The sequence below is a fragment of the Saimiri boliviensis genome, chromosome 6, assembly GCF_048565385.1.
Source record: "Saimiri boliviensis isolate mSaiBol1 chromosome 6, mSaiBol1.pri, whole genome shotgun sequence".
In the NCBI taxonomy this organism is placed as follows: Eukaryota; Metazoa; Chordata; class Mammalia; order Primates; family Cebidae; genus Saimiri; species Saimiri boliviensis.
The window spans coordinates 60,316,062-60,329,918 of NC_133454.1; the positions used below are offsets into that span (position 1 = coordinate 60,316,062).

The 13,857-nt window shown below is 37.5% G+C and overlaps 1 protein-coding gene across 8 annotated transcripts in view; it reads left to right on the top strand.

Moving 5' to 3' along the window:
* Window positions 1-13,857, top strand: part of CCDC15 (coiled-coil domain containing 15) — a 65,712-nt gene that overhangs the window by 26,214 nt on the left and 25,641 nt on the right. For 6 of the 8 annotated variants that reach the window (XM_074400790.1, XM_074400787.1, XM_074400788.1 and 3 more), the window contains one exon: window positions 13,387-13,482. The exons of the other annotated variants lie outside the window; for them this stretch is intronic. In XM_074400790.1, coding sequence (XP_074256891.1) covers window positions 13,387-13,482 — 96 coding nt within the window. The remainder of the gene's footprint in view (window positions 1-13,386; window positions 13,483-13,857) is intronic. 8 annotated transcript variants of the gene reach the window in all.

Consider the following 13,857-nt stretch of genomic DNA (forward strand, 5'->3'; position numbering starts at 1 on the left):
TTAGGCTGTATGAGAGAGACTGAAGAGAAATTTTCTCTTGGCCTCTTTGAGAGAGCAGAATTCAAAGGCAAAGAAGCAGAAAATAGAGTTTGGGCTGAGGTTTTCAGGGCTAAACTGCAACTCTTTGTGATTTTTAGTTTGGGTCTATCAGGTTGGCCTAACGGTATGGTGCTGTGTTTTAGTCTGCATTGTCGTTTATACATCCTGAGCCTTGCCAGGCTCTCTCATACCTCAGGTCTTTTGCATGTGGTTTTTCCTCTTGTCTGGGTAGTCTTCCCTTTTTTCTTCTTGAAGTCGGTCCCTTCTTATCCTTGAGGTTTCAGCTTAAATGTCACCTTCTTGGAAAAGACTATCCTTACCACCTTATCAAAAATAGATCTCCCCTTTTTTGTTTTTCTCTGCTTGCATTCTATTTGTTTCCTTCTCAGTACAAAACAATTTTGTAGTTATTTATTAATATTACATGTTTTATATTGTCTAGAGTTTCCCACTAACCCATAAGCTTCATGAGAGAGGTACCATACCTGTTTTGTTTACCATTATATGAACAGTGCTTGGCACAGTGGGTGGTACCTAGCAGTCACTCAGTAAATATGTTTTGAATGGATTAGCCAGTCAAACATCTGTTGAGCACCTTTACCTTTTAGGTGTTAGCCATTGTTAAAGTACTAAATATCAAAGATACAGCTGTGACCAAGACACAGCACTCAAATTTCAGACAATCTAAAGAAGAGAGACTGATACATAAACATAATTATGAAACAGTGTAATTAGTGATAGAGGATGCATGGGGCATTCACAAACCCCATGAGGGGTACTTACTCTAGACTGTTCAATTCAGGATACAGCTTTGGTGGTCTGAATCTCTTCTTGTCCTTCTGCTGTTACTATCCCTGGAAATTTTCAACCCTAGAATAGCCTTTCCTCCTTTTATTTGAGACAGTCTCACTCTGTCACCCAGGGTGCAGTGCAGTTGTACGATCTTGGCTCGCTGCAGCCTCCTCCTCCCAGGTTCAAGTGATTCTCGTGCCTCAGCCTCTTGAGGAGCTGGGACTACAGGTATGTGCGACCACGCCTGGCTGATTTTTGTATTTTTTACTAGAGATGGGGTTTTATCATGTCTCTAGGCTGGTCTCGAACTCCTGACCTCAAGTGATCCACCTGCCTCAGCCTCCCAAAGGTGCTGGGATTACAGGTGGGAGCCACTACACCCGGCCATCTTTTCTCCCTTTATGTTGCCAAATAATCCAGCCTTATTGAACAAAACACTTTAATAGTATAGATTTGTACCACATCCATACTAAGGGTTTCCAGTCACAGCTGGGTTCCCAGGGCTGCTTAGCATTTTTTCCTGCTTGTTCCCTAGCACTTTACACTCCAGTGCCCTACACTGACTGTTCTAAATCTTAAACACTCCTTAAGCTTCTTGCTGCACCCCCATATTCTCAACTTTCGTACAGAAAATAAAAGCTATCACACACTACCTTAACCATTTACTTTGTTTGGTTGCTGTTATTACTTCTTACTATCTCAGAGGAAAAGTTTCTCTTCAAGGCCCCACCTGCTAATTCTCTCCTTTCAAAGTTAATCACTATCAAGAGTTGTATGCATCCTTTGAGTCCTCTTTATAAGCATTTATACAGATGTACATATAGACACATTTTAAAAAATTGTGATTAAAATATACATAACATAAAATTTCTCATTTTAATCCTCTCTAAGTATATAGTTCAGTGGTGTTAAGTACACTCACATTGTTGTGCAACCATCACCACCATCCATCTCCAGAGGTTTTTTTTCATCTTGTAAAACTGAAACCATATAGACATTAAACAGTAATTTCTCAGTCTCTTCTCCCCATGTTCCTGGCAACCACTATTCTACTTTCTGTCTTCATGAATTTGATTATTCTAGGTACCTCATATGAGTGAAGTCATACAGTATTTGCCATTTTGTGACTGCCTTATTTCACTTAGCATAATGTTATAGCCTATTGTAGGAGTTACTTCCTTTTTAAGGATGAATACTATTCCTTTGAAATGTATATAATACATTTTGAATCCATTTATCCATTGACTGTTCCACAATCAGTTTTCTCTGTTCTAGACCTTCGTCTACAATATGAATCTTGTGGTGTAAGGTTCCTTTTACTCAGCATAATGTTTCTGAGATTCATTCATGTTGCTGCATCAATAATGTGTTCTTTGCATAGCTGTGTAGCATTCCATTATTTGAATATATCACAGTTTGTTTATTTAATCTCCTATTGATGGACATTTGAGTTGTTTCCTGTTTGTGGCTATTTGGTACTGGGAATGGGATGCTGCTACAACAAATATCTAAAAACTGTGGAAATGGCTAAAAAATGGGTAATGGATAGAGGTGAAGAATTTTGAAGCCCATGACAGAGAAAGCCTGTATCATTTTTAAAATTCTCGTTATTTTTTTAGTCTCACTTGGTTGCCCAGGCTGGAGTGCAGTGGCACAATCATAGCTCACTGAAGCCTCAGTGGGTGACTCAGTGATCCTCCTGCCTCAGCCTCCTGAGTAGCTAGGACTACAGGTGTGTGCTACTCACGCTTGGCTAATTTTTGTATTTTTGTAGAGATGGGGTCTTGCTGTGTTGCCTACTGTGGTCTTGAACTCCTGGCCTCAAGTGATCTTCCTGCCTTAGCCTCCCAAAGTGTTAGGATTACAGATGTGAGCCACTGCTCCTGACCATCATTTTAGAGATATCTTTGTTGTTATAAGCAAAGTATTGGTTGAAATGTGTACACTAAAGATACTGCCACCTGGGTGTGGTGGCTCATGCCTATAATCCCAGCACTTTGGGAGGCTGAGGTGAATGGATCACTTGAGACCAGGAGTTCAATACCAGCTTGGCCAACATGGTGAAATGCCATCTCTACCAAAGATATAAAAATAAGTAAGGCATGGTGGCATGTACCTGTAATTGCAGCTACAAGAGTGGCTGAGGCAAGAGAATCACTTGACCCTTGGAGGCAGAGGTTGCAGTGAGCTGAGGTTGCACCATTGCACTGCAGCCTGGGTGACAGAGCAAGACTCTTGTTTAAAAAAAAAAAAATACTGCCAGCGAAGCTCAAGGAAATGAGGAACATGTTATTGGAAACTGGGGTAAAGGTATTCCTTGTTATTTAGTAGTAGGAAGCTTAGTTAAATTGTGTTCTATAGTTGTATGGAAGGCAGAACTTGTAAGCAATGAACTTGGAAATTTAGCTGAGATTTGCAAGCAAAGTGTTAAAAGTACAGTGTGGTTTTTCTTGTCCCTCCTCAGAGAGGCTGCCAGGGTCTGTCTGGAATCTCTCTCTCCATCTTGTGGACTAGAAATTATTCAGGCAGTAAGCTGGGGCAATTGTTGTGCTGACTACATTTGTTTCCTATCTATGAGGAATAACTATACTGTGCTTGCTTATAGCCAGTGTATGAAAACCATTCTTTTATAGATTTTTTTTGTTTTTTATTTTTTCAGTCTTCAGGCAGGAAGATAAATATGTTTTATTATTGCATTGTGTCTTCAAGCAGAAGTCTCTTTATTTAAATATTATTTAATTTCATTCTAATTGATTTGTTATCTTTTTGGCTCTATCTCTTCATCTTATCTTATAATAGTTGCTCTAAAGATTACAATATACATACCAAACCTTTCACAGTCTACTTTGAGTTAATAGTTGAATGTAAATGTAGAAGCTTTATAATCATACAGGTCCTTTTACCTTTTCCTCTTCATAATTGTCATAGATGTTCCATCTGCCCACACTGAAAACTCCATTTTTTTGCCATCAATAATCATACATGTTTTTGTGAAAAACTTGAGAGAGAGAGTGTCTACTTATTGAATCTTTTTGTTGTTTGTCTTTCATTCCTGAAGTTTCAGATTCCTCCTGGTGTCATTTTTCAGCTAACTTTCTTTACCTTGTAATGCAGGGCTTCTAGCAATGCATTTCCTTGATTTTCTTTCATCTGAGAATATCTCTTTTGTCATCAGTCCTCAAGTGTATTTTTACTGGATATAGATTTCTGGGTTGACAGTTATTTTCTTTCAGCACATTAAAAATAGTGTTCCACTGTCTTCTGGTTTCCATAGTCTTTAAAAAATTTTTTAATTTTACCATATTATACTTTAAATTTTGGGGTACATGTGCAGATTATGCAGGTTTGTTACATAGGTATACATGTGCTATGGTGGTTTGCTGCATCTATCAACCTGTCATCTACACTAGGTATTTCTCCTAATGGTATCCCTCCCGTAGCTCCTAACCCATCAACAGGCCCCAGTTTGTGATGTTCCCCTTCCTGTGTCCATGTGTTCTCATTGTTCAATGCCCACTTATGAGTGAGAACATGTGGTGTTTGGTTTTCTGTTCTTGTGTCAGTTTGCTGAGGATGATGATTTCCAACTTTATCCGTGTCCTTGCAGAGGACATGAACTCATCCTTTTTTATGTCATAGTATTCCATGGTGTATATGTGCCACATTTTCTTTACCAGTCTATCATTGATGGGAATTTGGGTTGGTTCCAAGTCTTTGCCATTGTGAACAGTGCCACAATAAACATATGTATGCATGTATCTTTATAATAGAATGATTTATAATCCTTTGGGTATATACCCAGTAATGGGATTGCTGGGACAAATGGTATTTCTATCTCTAGATCCTTGAGGAATCACCACACTGTCTTCCACAATGGTTGAACTAATTTACATTCCCACTAACAGTGTAAAAGCATTCCTGTTTCTCCACATCCTCTCCAGTATCTGTTGTCTCCTGATTTTTTGATGATTGCTATCCTAACTGGGGTGAGATGATATCTCATTGTGGTTTTGATTTGCATTTCTCTAATGACCAGTGATGATGAGCTTTTTTTCATGTTTGTTGGCTGCATAAATGTCTCCTTTTGAGAAGTGCCTGTTCATATCCTTTGCCCACTTTTTGATGGGGTTTATTTTTTTCTTGAAAATTTGTTTAAGTTCTTTGTATATTTTAGATATTAGCCCTTTCACAGATGGGTAGATTGCAAAAATTTTCTCCCAGTCTATCAGTTGCTTGTTGACTCCGATGATAGTTTCTTTTACCATGCAGAAGCTCTTTAGTTTAATTAGATCCCATTTGTCTATTCAGACTTTTGTTGCCATTGCTTTTGGTGTTTTAGTCATGAAGTCCTTGCCCATGCCTTTGTCTGGAATGGTATTGCCTAGGTTTGCTTTTAGGATTTTTATCATACTTTAGGTCATATGTTTAAATCTTTAATCCAACTCAAGTTAATTTTTGTATAAGGTATAAGGAAGGGATCCAGTTTCAGCTTTGTGCATATGGCTAGCCAGTTTTCCCAACAGCATTTATTAAATAGGAAATCCTTTCCCCATTGCTTGTTTTTGTCAGGTTTGTCAAAGATCAGATGGTTTTAGGTGTGTGGCATTTTTTTCTGAGGCCTCTGTTCTGTTTCTTTGGTCTATATCTCTGTTTTGGTACCAGTATCATATGGTAGCCTTGTAGCATAGTTTGAAGTCAGGTAGCATGATGCCTCCAGCTTTTTTTTTTTTTTTTTTTTTTTTTTGCTTAGGATTGTCTTGGCTATGCGGGCTCTTTATAGGTTCCATATGAAATTTAAAGTAGTTTTTTCCAATTCTGTGAAGAAAGTCAATGGTAGCTTGATGGGGATAACATTGAATCTGTAAATTACTTTGGGCAGTATGGCCATTTTCATGATATTGATTCTTCCTAACTATGAACATGGAATGTTTTTTCATTTGTTTGTGTCCTTTCTTATTTCTTTAAGCAGTGATTTGTAGTTCTCCTTGAAGAGGACCTCCACATCCCTTGTAAGTTGTATTTCTAGGTATTTTATTCTGTTTGTAGCAATTGTGAATGAGAGTTCACTCATGATTTGGCTCTCTTTTTGTCTGTTATTGGCATATAGGAATGCTTGTGACTTTTGCACATTGATTTTGTATCCTGAGACTTTGCTGAAGTTGTTTAGCAGCTTAAGGAGATTTTGGGCTGAGACAATGTGGTCTTCTAAATACACAGTCATGTCATCTACAAATAGAGAGAATTTGACTTCCTCTTTTCTTAATTGAATACCGTTTATTTCTTTTTCTTGCCTGATTGTGCTAGCCAGAACTTCCAGTACTATGTTGAGTAGGAGTGGTGAGAGAGGGCATCCTTGTATTGTGCCAGTTTTCAAAGGGAATGCTTCTAACTTTTGGCCATTTAGTATTTTATTGGCTGTGGGTTTGTCATAAATAGCTCTTACTATTTTGAGGTACGTTTTATCAGTACTTAGTTTATTGAGAGTTTTTAGCAGGGAGGGCTGTTGAATTTTGTCAAAGGCTTTCTCTGCATCTATTGAAATAATCATGTGGTTTTTGTCTTTGGTTCTGTTTATGTGATGGATTACGTTTATTGATTTGTGTATGTTGAACCAGCCTTCCATCCCAGCGATGAAGCTGATTTGATTTTGGTGGATAAGCTTTTTGATGTACTGTTGGATTCAGTTTGCCAGTATTTTATTGAGGATTTTCACATCGATGTTCATCATGGATATTGGGCTGAAACTTTCTTTATTAGTCATATCTTTGCCAGGTTTTGGTATCAGGATGATGCTGGCCTTGTAGAATAAGTTAAGGAGGATTCCCTATTTTTCTTTTGTTTGAGTAGTTTCAGAAGGAATGGTACCAGCTCCTCTTTGTACCTCTGGTAGAATTAGGCTGTGAAACCATCTGATCTTGGAGATTTTTTGGGCGGTAGGCTCTTAATTGCTGCCTCAACTTCAGAATTTGTTATTGGTCTATTTAGGGATTTGACTTCTTTCTGGTTTAGTGTTGTGAGGGTATAAGTGTCCAGGAATTTACTGATTTCTTCTAGATTTTCTGATTTATTTGCATAAATGTGTTTATAGTATTCTTTGATGGTAGTTTGCATTTCTGTGGGATCGGTGGTGATATCCCGTTTATCATTTGTTGTTGTATCTATTTGATTCTTCTCTCTTTTCTTCTTTATTAGTCTGACAAGTGATCTATCTATTTTGTTGAACTTTTCAAAAAACCAGCTCTCAGATTCATTGACTTCTGAAGGTTTTTTTTGTGTTTCTGTCTCCTTCAGTTCTGCTCTGATCTTAGTTATTTCTCGTCTTCTGCTAGCTTTTGAATTTGTTTGCTCTTGCCTCTCTAGTTCTTTTAATTGTGATGATGTTAGGGTGTCAGTTTTAGGTCTTTCCTGCTTTCTCTTGTGGGCATTTAGTGACCTCTACACACTGGTTTAAATGTGTCCCAGAGATTCTGGTATGTTGTGTCTTCATTCTCATTCGTTTCAAAGAACATCTTTATTTCTGCCTTCATTTTGTTTTTTATCCAGTAGTCATTCAGAAGCAGGTTGTCCACTTTCCATGTAGTTGTGCGGTTTTGAGTGAGTTTCTTAATTCTGAATTCTAATTTGTTTGCACTGTGGTCTGAGAGACTGTTAATGATTTCCATTCTTTTGTGTTTGCTTAGGAGTGTTTTACTTCCAATTATGTGGTCAATTTTAGAATAAGTGTGATGTGTTGCTGAGAAAAATATATATTCTGTTGATTTGGGGTGGAAAGTTCTGTAGATGTCTATTAGGTCCACTTGGTCCAGAGCTGAGTTGAACTCCTGGATATTCTTGTTATCTTTCTCTCTCATTGATCTGTCTAATATTGACAGTGGGGTGTTAAAGTCTCCCACTGTATTATCGTATAGGAGTCTAAGTCTCTTTGTAGGTCTCTAAGAATTTGCTTTATGAACCTGGGTGCTCCTGTATTGGGTCCATATATATTTAGGATATTTAGCTCTTCTTGTTGCATTGAACCCTTTACCATTATGTAATGCCCTTCCTTGTCTGTTTTGATCTTTGTTGGTTTAAAGTCTATTTTATCAGAGACTAGGATTACAACCCCTGCTTTTTTTTTTTTTGCTTTCCATTTTTTTTTTTTTTTTTTTTTTTTTGCTTTCCATTTGCTTGGTAAATCTTTATCCATCTCTTTATTATGAGCCAATGTGTGTCTTTGCATGTGAGATGTATCTCCTGAATAAAGCACACTGATGGGTCTTGACTCTATCCGATTTGCCAGTCTTTGTCTTTTAACTGGGGCATTTATCCCATTTACATTTAAGGTTAATGTTGTTATGTGTGAATTTGATTCTGCCATTATGATTCTAGCTGGTTATTTTGCTCGTTAGTTGATGCATTTTCTTCTTAGGGTCGATGATCTTTACTATTTGGTATGTTTTCCCAGTTGCTGGTACCAGTTGCTCCTTTCTATGTTTAGTGCTTCCTTCAGGAGTTCTTGTAAGGCAGGCCTGGTGGTGACATAATCTCTCAGCATTTGCTTGTCTGTAAAGGATTTTATTTCTCCTTTGCTTATGAAGCTTAGTTTGGCTGGATATGAAATTCTGGGTTGAAAATTCTTTTCTTTAAGAATGTTTAATATTGGCTCCACTCTCTTCTGTCTTGTAGGGTTTCTGCAGAGAGATCCGCTGTTAGTCTGATGAGCTTCCTTTTGTGGGTAACCCAACCTTTCTCTCTGGCTGCCCTTAACATTTTTTCCATTGTTTCAACCTTGGTGAAAATAATCATTACGTATCTTGCGGTTGCTCTTGTTGAGGAATATCTTTGTGGTGGTCTCTGTTTTTCCTGAATTTGAATGTTGGCCTGCCTTGCTAGGTTGGGGAAGTTCTCCTGTATAAGATTCTGAAGAGTGTTTTCCAACTTGTTTCATTCACCCCATCACTTTTAGGTACACCAATCAAATGTAGATTTAGTCTTTTCAAATAATCTCCTGTTTCTTGGAGGCTTTGTTCTTTTCTTTTTGCTCTTTTTTCTCTAATCTTGCCTTTTCACTTTATTTCATTGAGTTGATCTTCCATCTCTGATATCTTTTCTTCTGCTTGATCGATTCAGCCATTGAAACTTGTGTATGCTTCACGAGGTTCTTGTGCTATGTTTTTCAGCTCCATCAGGTCGTTTATGTTCTTTTCTAAACTGGTTATTCTAGTTAGCAATTTGTTTAACCTTTTTTCAAAGTTCTTAGCTTCCTTGCATTGGGTTAGAACATGCTCCTTTAGCTGGGAGAAGTTTATTATTACTCACCTTATTAAGCCTGCTTCTGTGAATTTGTCAAACTCATCCTCCGTCCAGTTTTGTTCCCTTGCTGGTGAGGAGTTATGATTCCTTGGAGGAGAAGAGGGGTTCTGGTTTTTGGAATTTTCAGCCTTTTTGCATTGGTTTCTCCCCATCTTCATGGATTTATCTACCTTTGGTCTTTGAAGTTGGTGACCTTTGGATGGGGTCTCTGAGTGGACGTCCTTTTTGTTGATGTTTATGCTTAGTTTTTCTTCTAACAGTCAGGTCCCTCTGCTTCAGGTCTGCTGGAGTTTGCTGGAGATCCACTCCAGACCCTGTTTGTCTGGTTATCAATGGCAGAAACTGTAGAACATCGAAGATTGCTTATGAGGTGTCTCTTGGGCCCTACTGGGAGGTGCCTCCCAGTCAGGATACATGGGAATCAGGGAGCCACTTGAGGAAGAGTCTGTACCTTATCAGAGCTCAAACGTTGTGCTGGGGTATCTGCTGCTGCCTTCAGAGCTGCCACACAGGGACCTTTAAGTCTGTTGAAACTGTGTCCATAACTGCCCCTTCTCCCAGGTGCTCTGTCCCAGGCAGGTGGGGCTTTATTTATAAGTCCCTGACAGGAGCTGCTGCCTTTTATCAGAGATGCACTCAGTTGGAAATGGGAAATCACCTGCCTTCTGTATTGATCTCTCCGGGAGCTGCACACCAGAGCTGTTGCTATTTGACCATCTTGGGAGATTCTCCTGGTTTCCATAGTCTTTGAGCACGTTTGTAATTATTTGAGTCATTGTTCTTCTAAATGTAATATGTCTATTTTTTCTGGCTACTTAAAAAACTCTTAGTTTTTGGTTTCTAGAGTTTAATTATAATGTGTCTGGGAATAATGTTTTTTAGTTTATCCCATCTTGGGTATGATGAACATTTTCAGTCTTTAAATCTAGATCTTTTACCAAATTTGGGAAGTTTTTTGCCATTATGTCTTCAAATGTTTTTTGTGTACCAATTATTTTCTCCTTTCCTTCTGCAACTCCAGTGACTAAAATGTTAAACCTTTTGATATTGTCCCACAGAGGCATAATTGACATTAATTGGCTGTTCTTTTTTTTTTTCTGGTCTAATTTTTTTCTCTTTGTGCTTCACATTGGGTCATTTATGTTGATCCAGTATATTCAAGTTCACTGACCTTTTTTCCATTCTTCTATTGAGTCTATCCAATATTTCACATACTGTGTTTTTCTGTCTCTAAAACTTGGATCTGTATTTTTTTATACAGTTTTTATTTTTGTGTTGAGAACTTCTATATTTTCTTTCACTTCAATTGCGTTTGTCTTTGCCTCATAGATATAGTATTAATCTCTGCTTTAAAGGTTTTGCCTGTTAATTCAACATCTGGGTCACTTTGGAGTTAGGATCTGTTTATTATCTTTACCCTTCAAAATTGGTCACATCTTCCTGGTTTCTTTTATGTCAACTAATTTTAAGTTGTATCCTAGACTTTTTTTTTTTTCCTTTTGAGATGGAGCCTCACACCCTGTCACCAGACTGGAGTGCAGTGGTGTGATCTTGGCTCACTGCAACCTCTGCTTCCTGAGTTCAAATGATTCATGTATCTCAGCCTCCCTAGTAGTTAGGATTACAGGTACCCACCACCAGGCCAGCTAATTTTTTTTTTTTTTTTTTTTTTTTAGTGGAGACGGGGTTTTGCCATATTGGCCAGGCTGGTCTTGAACTCCGGACCTCAAGTGATCCACCTGCCTTGGTGTCCCAAAGTGCTGGGATTATAGGCATGAGCCACTGTGCCTAGCTAACATTTTAAATATTATATTGTGAGACTCTGGTTTCTGTTAAAATCCTCTGAAGAATATTGTATCTTTTGTTTGTTTGTTTGTTCTAGCAGGTAGGCAACCTGGTTAAATTCCAACTGTAAGTGATCTCTCCTGTGCACAGTGGCTCTAATGTTAGTTTTCAGAGTTTTCATTGTATTTCTATAGGCCTGTCCCATGCATGCTCAGTACAGGGGTGATTCTGAGATATGTGCCAGTTTACGCATAGAATTAAGGGGGTCTGCTTTCTAGCACACCTTTGTTTGGTTACCCCCTATACTCTCCAGATCCCAGGAGCTACATTTCCCAGAAGTCTTAGTTACAATCAATGAGAGTGAGAGAGAGAGCCCATAGTGTGCTTTGTCATTGGCCAGTACTGGGAGTCCAGTTTTCTTTATTGAAAACAGAAAGGAATTTCATTTTTATTGTGAAGAAGATAAACATAAATGAAAAAGATAACCAAAAATTTTAGAGATATTTCTCGTTAACATTTTATACATTTTCAGACTTTTAGAGTCACAAAACAAATAACTAAAAATAATAACAGCTTTATTGATATATACAGTTTATTCTTGTCATTCATAGTAGTTGTGTTACGAAAAGTTGTTAGAAACACTGAATCAGCAAATACTGAATTTTGGCTCTGAGGAAAGAAACTGGGGTAGGTTCCTGCAAGCCCCTGGTTATACCATTTTTATCAACTAATTAATATATAGCCTTATTTTTTATATATTTCTCTTTAAAACACCTTTTTAAATATATATGGTTGATCTGTTAACATGAAATCGTAGTCAACAACACTGTAACTCATGCTGGAATGAAGCTTATCTAAGGCACACCACTGCCTTTTTGTGCTTAGGAATAATAGATAGTACTTCAGCTATGCATGGGGGGACCATTTTTAGCAGTGAAATCACCAACATAGAAAACAAAAATGCAGAAAAACTTGACAATAAATAGACTGCAAAAAGGACACTTGTTTACAGTATGAGAGCTGAAACAAAAAGGCAGAGTATCTATCACCTTGTTCAGCCTCAGTTGGCAGCATGCATATTGGGTAACTCCAATTTTTCACAGCTTAGTGCATGTCTGCAAAGGACTGCAAAAACACCTTGAGTATTGGGATTACACATAAATTTCAGTGAATAGGCAAATCTGCAAATATGTAATATGGAAATAATGAATGTAATCCACATGCATACAATTAACCTATTTAAAATATACAGTGTTTTTAATATTTACAGGGCTGTGTAAAAATCACAGGTTGTGTTTGTGGTATTAACCACAATCAATCTGAGAACATTTCATCACCTCCAAAAGTCTGTACCACTTTCTTTTCCCCTTAGCCCCACCTCCAGTCCTAGTCGACCACTAAGCTATTTTCTATCTTTACAGATTTGCCTATTCTGGATATTCTTTATAAAGGGGATCATGAAATAAGTGGCTTTTTGTGACTTGCTTCTTTTACTTAGCATACATTTTCAAAATCCATTGATGTTGTAGCATATAGCAGTACTTTGTTCCTATCATTGGTGAAAAATATTTCATTTTGTGCATATAGCACATTCATCAATTGATGGAAGTTTGGCTTATTTCTTCTTGGCTGTTATGAATAATACTGCTGTGAACATTTGTGTACAAATCTTTTGGGGGGCATATTTTTCACTTCTCTTGGGTGTATACCTCATAGTGGAATTGCTGGAATGTATGATAACTCTGTGCTTAACCTTTTGAGGACCTGTCAAACTGATTTCCAAAGTGGTCGCACCATTTTTCATTCCCACCAGCAGTATATGAGGGCTCAAATTTTTCCATATCATCACCAACACTTGTTATTTATATTTTTAATTATTGCCATCCAAGTGGATGTGAAGTAGCATCTCACTGTACTTTTGATTTGTGTTTTTCTGATAGCTAATGATGTTGAACACCTTTTCATGTGCTTACTGACCATTTGTGTATCTTGTTTAGAGAACTGTTAGATCCTTTGCCCATTTTGTAATTGAGTTGTATTATGATTATTGAGTATGAGAGTTTATAATATGTTCCACATACAAAGTTCCTTATCAGATACACATGATTTGCAAATGTTCTCCTGTTCTGTGTGTTGTCATTCACATTCTTGATGGTTTTCTCTGAAGCACAAAAGTTTTTAATTTTGGTAAAGTCCAATTTGTCTACTTTTTCTTTCATGGTTTGTGCTTTTACTGTCATATCTAAGAACCTAAATTTGTTGATCGATTTGGGGAATGCTGCCATCTTAACTGTATTAGATATTCCAGTCCATAAACATGGGATGTCTTTCCATTATATAGGTCATCTTTCATTTTTTTAAAACAATGTTTTGTATGTTTCAGAGTATAAAATTTATACTTCCTCTGTTAAATTTCTAAGTGTTTTATTCTTTTTGAAGATACTGTAAATGTAAATTTTTTCTTAATTTTGTTTCTAGATTGTTCATCACAACTATAGAAATACAGGCCAGGGGCAGTGGCTCATGTCTGTAATCGCTGCACTTTGGGAGGCTGAGGCAGAACGATCACCTGAGGTCAGGAGTTTGAGACCAGCCTGGCCAACATGGTGAAACCCTGTCTCCACTAAAAATCCAAAAAATTGTCTGGGCATGGTGGCAGGTACCTGTAATCCCAGCTACTTGGGAGGCTGAGGCAGGAGAATTGCTTGAACTTGGGAGGTGGAGGTTTCAGTGAGCTGAGATCTTGCCATTGCACTCCAGCCTGCACAAGAAGAGCGAAATGCCATCTCAAAAAAAAAAAAAGTATAGAAATACAATTGACTTTTGTATATTGATTATGTATCCTGCAACCTTGAAAGATAAATGACTTTTAAACTAAAGAGATGAAATAATTTTAAGCTTTTTGTTTCTAAAAGTTGGAGATCATTATCTGACCCATATAATGTTCAA